The following is a 10,719-nucleotide window of genomic DNA, read 5'->3' on the forward strand; positions in this document are numbered from 1 at the left end:
GGACTTTTGATAACTTCATATGGTTTTGATAAAGGGATGTTTTCATGAAAACGCTATATGCTACGGGTTTATTGTACGGTATTCGCATGTTTTTAATTTTATGAGGATTTGTATCAATGACACTATTTGTGAATGAATGTGAATGTCATATTACTATAACAAATTGTTTATAATACAATGTGTTTGGAAATAAAACTAACCCGAAAACACAGCTGTTGCATTACGTTACTTACCTTTCTGAAAATGCATACACTGTGTATATGTAAGGAATAACGGTAGAAAATGCCATAATATTTCAGAAGGTGAGAGAACGAATAAGGTGAGGTCGCGCACAGGCGCACACGCATCCTAAATTGACAGGACGATGCTGAGCTGCATTCCCATCATCATATGAGCAGAGGAGGATCCCAACACACCGATAGTGAAAGAAACAACGCCTCTGGATCAGAAAACCTGTATTATAATCCGATAGAGCTTTATCGCTGTAACCATGTCCGCCGGAGGAGACTTGGGGAACCCTCTGAGGAAATTTAAACTCGTCTTTTTAGGAGAACAGAGCGGTGAGTCGAGCATTTTGGAGAGCCTTGGTTGGAGGCTTGTTATCAGTTGCCAAACACGCTAATGCATCCTGAAGGCCATAACTGTGTTATTTGGTCTATTTGAAAGTTTCCACTATTTTGTAAATGTTTTGAGAGGTTGTGTAATATGTTAGCTCAATCAACCAATTCACCGGTTCCTGTCACGATTTTGTTTTTGTAGAAAATTTGATTAGTCATCCATTGTGATCTAAAACGTCATGAAATAAATCTATCTTCCCGGTTTTCCAGATGTTAATATTTTATTTAAACCAATTTCTCTATTTAAACATGTTTTATTTTAATGTATCATTGTTATTAGAGAAAGAATATAGTAGACGACGTGAAATACGAATTTGGATGTTTTGATGTGGTGCAGTGACCGGCAGAAAGATTCGTTCTGTTCCAAGATTATAATAACATGTTATCACAGTTCCATCGTTGATTATAGGCGTAAATGTAACATTAAAATACATGACATGACAAGCTATAATTTTTTGTTAGGTTTAAAAGGGATACATAGACAAACAGTTCCCATGTGTCAGTTCGGGACACACCCAGGTTGGCGATGTCTGTAGAATGTATAAACCTCGCAGTCACTGTCTCCAATCTCCATCACTTGACTTACAGTTCCGTAACATAATGATAGTCACGAATGGTTTTTCCGTTTCGTAACATGATGCTGTACTCAATAATTCAATCATTTAGGGAACAATGACTGTTTACGTGGTTGATATGGCACAGATTCAGGAGTCTAGATCGATAATAGTTTAGCGCTATAAACCTCTTGGAATATGTGGTCACTGGTCAGACATCATACAGTCGGAATGGCTATTCACATTTCGGTACAATCATGGAAGTGAAAAATACTAGTGGTTTATTTGTAGAATAGAATGGGTGCTGTGTGTGTGTGCGTGTGTGTGTCTGTGTACTGTGTACTGTGTGTGTGTGTATGTACTGTGTGTGTGTATGTACTGTGTGTGTGTGTGTGTGTGTGTGTGTGTGTGTGTGTGTGTGTGTGCGCGTGTGCGCGTGTGCGTGTGTGTGTGTGTGTGTGTGTGTGTGTGTATGTACGTGTGTGTATGTACTGTGTGTGTGCATGGGTGTGTGTGTGTGTGTGTGTGTTTGTGCGCATGTGTTATTGCATTTGTATTTAGCTAACACCCTAATGGTTTTCTGTAAGGTATGTTGTAATGTAGCGGTGTGGTGCTGATTTCAAGCCTGTAATGGCCACTGCCCATAGCCTTCTGTAGGTCACTAACTGTGATGTACTTAGCTACAAGGAGCCTAAGACACCTAGACAAAGCGAGTGCAACATTGTCCATAGGCTAGTTATTGATTTCGTAACATTATGTATTTACTGTATGTATTTACTGTATGTATGTATGTATGTATGTATGTATGTATGTATGTATGTATGTATGTATGTATGTATGTATGTATGTATGTATGTATGTATGTATGTATGTATGTAGACAATGTATGTTCTGCACGGTAAGTACAGGTAACTGCCAAAATAAAGGAAACACTAACATAACATGTCTTAATAGGGTGTGTCAGAACAGCTTCAATGCACCCTGGCATAGATTCCACAAGTGTCTGGAACTCTATTTGAGGGATGCGACACCAGTCTTCCACAAGAAATTCCATCATTTGATGTTTTGTTGATGGTGTTGGAAAACGCTGTCTCAGGCACGACTCCATAATTATTTTGGCAGTTACCTATATGTATGTATGTATGTATGTATGTATGTATGTATGTATGTATGTATGTATGTATGTATGTATGTATGTATGTATGTATGTATGTATGTATGTATGTATGTATGTATGTATGTATGTATGTATGTATGTATGTATGTATGTATGTATGTATGTATGTATGTATGTATGTATGTATGTATGTATGTATGTATGTATGTATGTATGTATGTATGTATGTATGTATGTATGTATGTATGTATGTATGTATGTATGTATGTATGTATGTATGTATGTATGTATGTATGTGTGTGTGTGTGTGTGTGTGTGTGTGTGTGTGTGTGTGTGTGTGTGTGTGTATGTATGTATTTGATTTAAAAAATCAAGGGGTCTGAATGCTTTCTGAAGGCACTGTATGTACAGAGCATCAGGAAAGTATTCAGACCCCTTCCCTTTTTCCACATTTTGTTACGTTACAGCTTGATTCTAAAATGTATTACATAAAACATCAATCTATGCACAATACCCCATAATGACATGATTTGGAAAGGCACACACCTGTCTATATAAGGTCCCACAGTTGACAGTGCATTTCAGAGCAAAAACCAAGCCATGAGGTCAAAGGAATTTTCTGTATAGCTCCGAGACAGGATTGTGCAAGGCACAGATCTGGGGAAGTGTAGCAAAGCATTTCTGCAGCATTGAAGGTCCCCAAGAACACAGTGGCCTCCATCATTCTTAAATGGAAGAAGTTTGGAACCAAACTCTTCCTAGGGCTGGCCACCGGCCAAACTGAGCAATCGGGGGAGATGGGCCTTGGTCAGGGAGGTGACCAAGAACCCAATGGTCACTCTGACTGAGCTCCAGAGTTCGTCTGTGGAGATGGGAGAATCTTCCAGAAGGACAACCATCTCTGCAGCACTCCACCAATCAGGCCTTTATGGTAGAGTGTCCAGACGGAAGCCACTCATCAGTAAAAGGCACATGACAGCACGCTTGAAGTTTGCCAAAAGGCACCTAAAGGACTCTCAGACCATGAGAAACAAGATTCTCTGGTCTGATGAAACCAAGATTGAACTGTTTGTTCTGAATGCCAAGTGTCACGTCTGGAAGAAACCTGGTACCATCCCTTATGTGAAGCATGGAGGTGGCAGCATCATGCTGTGGGGATTCTTTTCAGCGGCAGTGACTGGGAGAAGAGTCAGGATCGAGGGAAAGATGAACGAGCAAAGTACAGAGAGATCCTTGATGAAAACCTGCTCCAGTGCGCTTCAGTTTTTTAAAATTTTGTATACATTTGCAAAAATGTCTAAACCTGTTTTTGCTTTGTCGTTATGGGGTATTGTGTGTAGATTGATGAGAAAATCCCCCCAATTTAATACATTTTAAAATGAAGCCATAACATAACAAAATGTGGAAAAAGTCCACGAGTATGAATACTTTCTGAATGCACTGTATGTATGTATGTATGTATGTATGTATGTATGTATGTATGTATGTATGTATGTATGTATGTATGTATGTATGTACTGTATCTACTGTATCTACTGTATGCATGTATGTATGTATATATGTATCTACTGTATGTATGTATGTACTGTATCTACTGTATGTACTGTATGTATGTATGTATGTATGTATGTATGTATGTATGTATGTATGTATGTATGTATGTATGTATGTATGTATCTACTGTATGTACTGTATATATGTATGTATGTACTGTATCTACTGCATGTACTGTATGTATGTATGTATGTATGTATGTATGTATGTATGTATGTATGTATGCATGTATGTACTGTATGTACTGTATGTATGCATGTATGCATGTATGTATGTATGTATGTATGTATGTATGCATGCATGCATGTACTGTATGTACTGTATGTATGTATGTATGTACTGTATGTATGTACTGTATGTATGTATGCACTGTATGTACTGTATGTATGTATGTATGTATGTATGTATGTATGTATGTATGTATGTACTGTATGTATGTATGTATGCATGTATGTATGTATGTATGTATGTATCTACTGTATGTTCACCCTTGTGTTCTGTTCATCTTCCAGTGGGGAAAACATCACTGATCACCAGGTTCATGTACGACAGCTTCGACAACACATATCAGGTAAAACTTGGCTCCTTTATTTAATGTTCAGGTACAAACAAATTACAGGACATAAATTACAAACAAATTACAGGACATCAATTAGAGTACAAAGTACAAAGGGCAATACACATCTAATTACCATAGATTTGATTAGATGTCATTGCTTGGCCTACACACTGAATAGCTTTTTATGTTTCCTATCTATCACAATACATATTTTCTTTTGTGAATAACAAACTATAGAGGGTGAAACACTGTACCCTGTGGGACACATTTTTATTGTTCTATTATTGCTAATATCACTTTCCTGTTGTTTTATTTGACAGGCAACGATTGGGATTGACTTCTTATCAAAGACCATGTACCTGGAGGACCGAACAGTAAGAAACGTTGTCAGTTTCCTGAAAGGAACACACAGATCAACACAGACTACATTATTTCTACACTTTTAGTGGCCTAGCACGCTAACTAGTACAATAGCATTCCAGCCATTACAATGAGCCCATCCTCCTACAGCTCCTTCCACCAGCCTCCACTGAACTATACATACTTGTACATACTACATACTAATTACATCGACGAGGCATTCATAAATGAGAATGTATTCTCATTTAACTTACCTGGTGAAATGAACCTAAGTAAATGTCTTAATACAGAGTTGTTGTTTAGCCAGTACTGTATCTCTGTGTATGCTATCTATCTAGGTGAGGCTGCAGCTGTGGGATACAGCTGGCCAGGAGCGCTTCAGGAGTCTGATTCCTAGCTACATACGGGACTCTACTGTCGCTGTGGTGGTGTATGACATCACAAGTGAGCATTACAACTCACACAACAAGCAGAACCACACACACACACACACACACACACACACACACACACACACACACACACGCACACACACACACACACACACACACACACACACACACACACACACACACACACACACACACACACACACACACACGGTGTACTATAGGGGCTTGTCATTTTGGTGTACACAGTAAAATACAGTAAAAAGGTTGTAAATTATGCATTTCCTCTACAGACATGAACTCGTTCCAGCAGACCTGTAAGTGGATTGATGACGTTCGAACAGAGAGGGGCAGTGATGTCATCATCATGTTAGTGGGCAACAAGACAGACCTGGAGGAGAAGAGGTGGGTCGAGTTCAGTGTTCCCCAACTGGCACCCTGCAGGCCGAATTTGGCCCACACGGGTGGTAATATTTGGCCCCCCAAGTTGTTGGACATAATTTTTATTTATTTAATCTTTATTTAACTAGGCGAGTCAGTTAAGAACAAATTCTTATTTACAATGACGTCCTAGGAACAGTGGGTTAACTGCCTTGTTCAGGGGCAGAACAACATATTTTTACCTTGTCAGCTCGGGGATTCAATCTAGCAACATTTCGGTTACTGGCCTAATGTTCTGTCACCCTAGGACTGTAAGACTTTAAAAACAACAGGAAATCAGCTCCAAGTTATTTTAATGTAAGAAATCTGTTCCCAAGTGTTCCCATGCATACTAGAAAGACACATGATCGTATACAAATGTAAGCAAGGTTTGTATTGATTATGTTTTAGTCAAACATTATATCTGTGTGGGCTTCTTGCAGTCAATTTGTACTCTACAAATCTTAGTAATTGTGTTCCGGCCCCCCGACCATCCTCAAAAAAAAATGTTCCGTGGCTGAAACTAGTTGATGATCCATGTCTGAAACTAGTTGAAGATCCATGTCTGAAACTAGTTGATGAACTGTGGCTGAAACTAGTTGATGATCCATGTCTGAAACTAGTTGAAGATCCCTGTCTGAAACTAGTTGATGATCCGTGGCTGAAACTAGTTGATGATCTGTGGCTGAAACTAGTTGATGATCCATGTCTGAAACTAGTTGATGAACTGTGGCTGAAACTAGTTGATGATCCCTGTCTGAATCTAGTTGATGAACTGTGGCTGAAACTAGTTGATGATCCATGTCTGAAACTAGTTGAAGACCCCTGTCTGAAACTAGTTGATGATCCGTGGCTGAAACTAGTTGATGATCTGTGGCTGAAACTAGTTGATGATCCATGTCTGAAACTAGTTGATGAACTGTGGCTGAAACTAGTTGATGATCCCTGTCTGAAACTAGTTGATGATGCCTGTCTGAAACTAGTTGATGAACTGTGGCTGAAACTAGTTGATGATCCATGTCCGAAACTAGTTGAAGATCCCTGTCTGAAACTAGTTGATGATCCGTGGCTGAAACTAGTTGATGATCTGTGGCTGAAACTAGTTGATGATCCATGTCTGAAACTAGTTGATGAACTGTGGCTGAAACTAGTTGATGATCCCTGTCTGAAACTAGTTGATCATGCCTGTCTGAAACTAGTTGATGATCCCCATCTGAAACTAGTTGATGATCTTTGGCTGAAACTAGTTGATGATCCCTGTCTGAAACTAGTTGATGATCCCTGTCTGAAACTAGTTGATGATCCCTGTCTGAAACTAGTTGATGATCTTTGGCTGAAACTAGTTGATGATCCCTGTCTGAAACTAGTTGATGATCTTTGGCTGAAACTAGTTGATGATCTCTGTCTGAAACTAGTTGATGATCCCTGTCTGAAACTAGTTGATGATCCCTGTCTGAAACTAGTTGATGATCTTTGGCTGAAACTAGTTGATGATCCCTGTCTGAAACTAGTTGATGATGCCTGTCTGAAACTAGTTGATGATCCCTGTCTGAAACTAGTTGATGATCTTTGGCTGAAACTAGTTGATGATCCCTGTCTGAAACTAGTTGATGATCCCTGTCTGAAACTAGTTGATGATCCCTGTCTGAAACTAGTTGATGATCCCTGTCTGAAACTAGTTGATGATCTTTGGCTGAAACTAGTTGATGATCCCTGTCTGAAACTAGTTGATGATCCCTCTGGTTGAAAAACTAGTTGATGATCCTGTCTGAAACTAGTTGATCTTTGGCTGAAACTAGTTGATGATCCCTGTCTGAAACTAGTTGATGATCCCTGTCTGAAACTAGTTGATGATCTTTGGCTGAAACTAGTTGATGATCCCTGTCTGAAACTAGTTGATGATGCCTGTCTGAAACTAGTTGATGATCCCTGTCTGAAACTAGTTGATGATTTTTGGCTGAAACTAGTTGATGATCCCTGTCTGAAACTAGTTGATGATCCCTGTCTGAAACTAGTTGATGATCCCTGTCTGAAACTAGTTGATGATCCCTGCTCTAGTTTATATCTGATAAATGTATTACATTTACACTGACTGTACAAAACATTAGGAACCCATGCTCTTAGCATGACATAGACCGACCAGGTGAATCCAGATGAAAGCTATGATCCCTTATTTATGTCACTTTCTAAATCCTCTTCAATCAGTGTAGATGAAGGGAGGGAAACAGGTTAAAGGATGATTTTTAATCCTCGAGACAATTGACACTTGGATTGTGTAAGCGTGCAATTCAGAGGGTGAATGGGCAAGATAAAATATTTAAGTGCCTTTGAATGTATGGTAGTAGGTGACAAACACACCTGTTTTATGTGTCAATAACTGCCACGGAGCTGGGTTTTTCACGCTCAACAGTTTCCTTTGTGTATCAAGAATGGTCCACCACCCAAAGGACTTTCAGCCAATTTGACACAAGTGTAGGAAGCATTGGAGTCAACACGGGCCAGCATCCCTGTATAAGCTTTCCGGAGGGGTAGTTTGTCTGCCTTAATGCTACTTTTTCAATCCCTTTAAATGGATTATATATGCATTTACAGCGTGAACATGAGTCACCTGATTTGATTCAATTATGCATCAATTGTTCAACGTCATTGGTTCTACATAAACCGTTTAAGGTGTCTAACAAGTATTTCCCTTGAAACATTTGAATGCATGCTATGGTCTGATTCTCCCACAGGCAAATCACTATTGAGGCGGGAGAGCAGAGAGCCAAAGAACTGAACGTGATGTTCATCGAAACTAGTGCCAAGACAGGCACCAATGTCAAACAGGTGATTCTTGCTATATAAATTTAGCATTTCTTAATTAGGCAGTCAACATTTCAGAATTTTAGCTTCTTAATTTGCTTAATGTCACTCACTCAAACATAAGATTTAGATTGTGGAAATTCTTTCTAGTATGTTGTTTTATTATGTTAGTTTGATTCTATTCTTTCAAACTATTTCCCCTCCTCTCTCGCTCTCTCTCTTCCTCCCTCTCTCTTTCACTTCTTCCCTCTTCCTCCCCCCTCTCTCTTTCTCTCCCTCCCTCTCTCTCTCTCTCTCTCTCTCTCTCTCTCTCTCTCTCTCCTCCCTCTCCAGCTGTTTCGGCGTGTTGCAGCAACCTTACCTGGGATGGAGAGTTTGGACGATGTGAACCCTGAAGGCAGTATCCTTTAGAACAGAGAGAGTGAGTGACTCAACACTGTTAATCAAGGCTCAGAACAACGAAGAGAAACTCAGTAGAGGGAACGAATCCTTTAACTCATCGTGGTTGCTGGTACGGTAATAAGGAAGTAGGCAGAAATCGGCTGCCATCTCCATTTCAGTGAACCAGTAATACGATCGGTTTGTATGGAATCTATACTGCCCTACAAAGTTCGCTAACTACGTTATGGTACTTCATTATGTATTTTGATCGATTGGCTTGTTCTTGTTTCAGGTAACTAAATACCACATTAATCAGATAACATACCTGGCCTTTACAACAGATGAAAGGTTTTGTAGGGCAGTATAGGACAAGGGGAAAGGATCCCCCTAATGATGGTATAGCAGGATAGCAGCCTAGTGACGGTATAGTAGGGTAGGCCCCTGTACCTAGGGAGTAGAGCCCTGCACAGGCATGACATTTCCAATACCCACGACATTCAGGCCCTACCGTTCCCTGGCCCGTACCGTTAGCTGCTCCTCCCTGTCTGTCCCCCGCTCCATCCCTGCACTGCTGCGTCTATCTGCTCCAATATGCTCTCTACATGTGTGAGTATCCATAACAATGGCTCCGCTTGGCTGCTCACCAGACAAGAGGGACTGACAGAGTTGGCTGCTCACCAGACGAGAGAGGGACTGACTGAGTTGGCTGCTCACCAGACGAGAGAGGGAGTGACTGAGTTGGCTGCTCACCTGACGAGAGAGGGACTGACTGAGTTGGCTGCTCACCAGACGAGAGAGGGACTGACTGAGTTGGCTGCTCACCAGACGAGAGAGGGACTGACTGAGTTGGCTGCTCACCAGACGAGAGAGGGACTGAGTTGTTAAGTAGCCTCTTTAGATCACTCTAAACTCTTGTCAAAAGTGTGAAATAATCTCTCCAGTTGAAGCACTTCTGACACCGTGTTATAATGTTAAGAGATGATTGTACAGAGACACTGTGAATAAGAGCAGGAGGGTGTGAATGGCTCAGCTTCAAAATGTTATTGATCAATTGAATAATTCTTGAAAATGATACCCAAGCCTGGCCAATACCCTAGTTATTGATTTAAAAAACAGTCCCTTCCTAACCCGATGTATAATGTCGGGGCCCTTAGGGCTCGTGTTGGGTAGCAGAGCTGTACTAGGGAGACATGATGAATACACTATTGTGGTTGGAAGGAGGGCGTACTGTAGTTCCATATAATGTGGAATTGTGTGATCGTGGGTGTGAGAGAGAAATAAAGAGGGTCTATTATATTGCATTAAAGTCATTTTTGTTGATGTCATGTTACAGTTTTGTTATTTAGAATGGAATATGCAGATAATGTTTAACCATTTTCTATGTATTCCCCAAGTTTTCCTTAATTGGACACTTTCCAGTGATTGACATAAAGCTGGACAAACCAGCAGAACCCACTGTCCCAGAGGGCGGGTGCTCGTGTTAATGCAGAGCTGTCAGATATCTTTCTTCACACCATAGGCTTGTTGTGTTGCTTCCTACTGGTTAGCTTCCAGTTGGCTTTTCTGATTGGATATGGGCCTTACACCGTATATATCCGATTAGACGAATCAAGTGTTATTTCAGTCTTCAGTTGTAAAATATTGTATACTTTGTCAATATGTAGCTAAGTGCCGGACAAGAAAAAAAAGAAAGAAAAAAAAAAAGGGAAAATGGAATGAAACTTGAATTATTTTCGCCGTTATGTTTTGTATTTTTTTATATAAAAGGGAAAGCACCAAAAATGAGGCTTAAATGGGGAGAAGTGGGCCAGTCCATTTTCAAGATGGCTGCCCTGTCTGAATGTCTGCAGCACGCATGCACGCTGATCTCATGCCTCTCCTCTGGCTCTCGAACCCCGGAGTTGCTCGACTAACTTAGAATGTTTTATAGCGTAATAATAGCATACTCATATCAACAATGTGTCCC

At 40.3% G+C, this 10,719-nt stretch overlaps 1 protein-coding gene across 1 annotated transcript; it reads left to right on the forward strand.

Moving 5' to 3' along the window:
* The first annotated feature begins 350 nt into the window (after positions 1–350).
* Positions 351–10,464, forward strand: LOC112227116 (ras-related protein Rab-6B). The gene is made up of 8 exons (XM_024391962.2): positions 351–560; positions 4,355–4,413; positions 4,722–4,775; positions 5,100–5,205; positions 5,444–5,555; positions 8,303–8,396; positions 8,706–8,772; positions 10,173–10,464. Exons 1-8 carry the CDS (start codon positions 491–493, stop codon positions 10,235–10,237), a joined length of 627 nt encoding a protein of 208 aa, XP_024247730.1. The 5' UTR covers positions 351–490; the 3' UTR covers positions 10,238–10,464.
* Positions 10,465–10,719: the final 255 nt, after the last annotated feature.

The sequence above is a fragment of the Oncorhynchus tshawytscha genome, linkage group LG28, assembly GCF_018296145.1.
Source record: "Oncorhynchus tshawytscha isolate Ot180627B linkage group LG28, Otsh_v2.0, whole genome shotgun sequence".
NCBI classification, from domain to species: domain Eukaryota; kingdom Metazoa; phylum Chordata; class Actinopteri; order Salmoniformes; family Salmonidae; genus Oncorhynchus; species Oncorhynchus tshawytscha.

Coding starts and splice junctions, on each gene's coding strand:
- LOC112227116 (XM_024391962.2), top strand. CDS start 491: ATGTCCGCCGGAGGAGACTTGGGGAACCCTCTGAGGAAATTTAAACTC. Junction 4,776..5,099: donor TGTACCTGGAGGACCGAACA/GTAAGAAACGTT, acceptor CTATCTATCTAG/GTGAGGCTGCAGCTGTGGGA. Junction 8,773..10,172: donor CGATGTGAACCCTGAAGGCA/GTATCCTTTAGA, acceptor GACACTTTCCAG/TGATTGACATAAAGCTGGAC.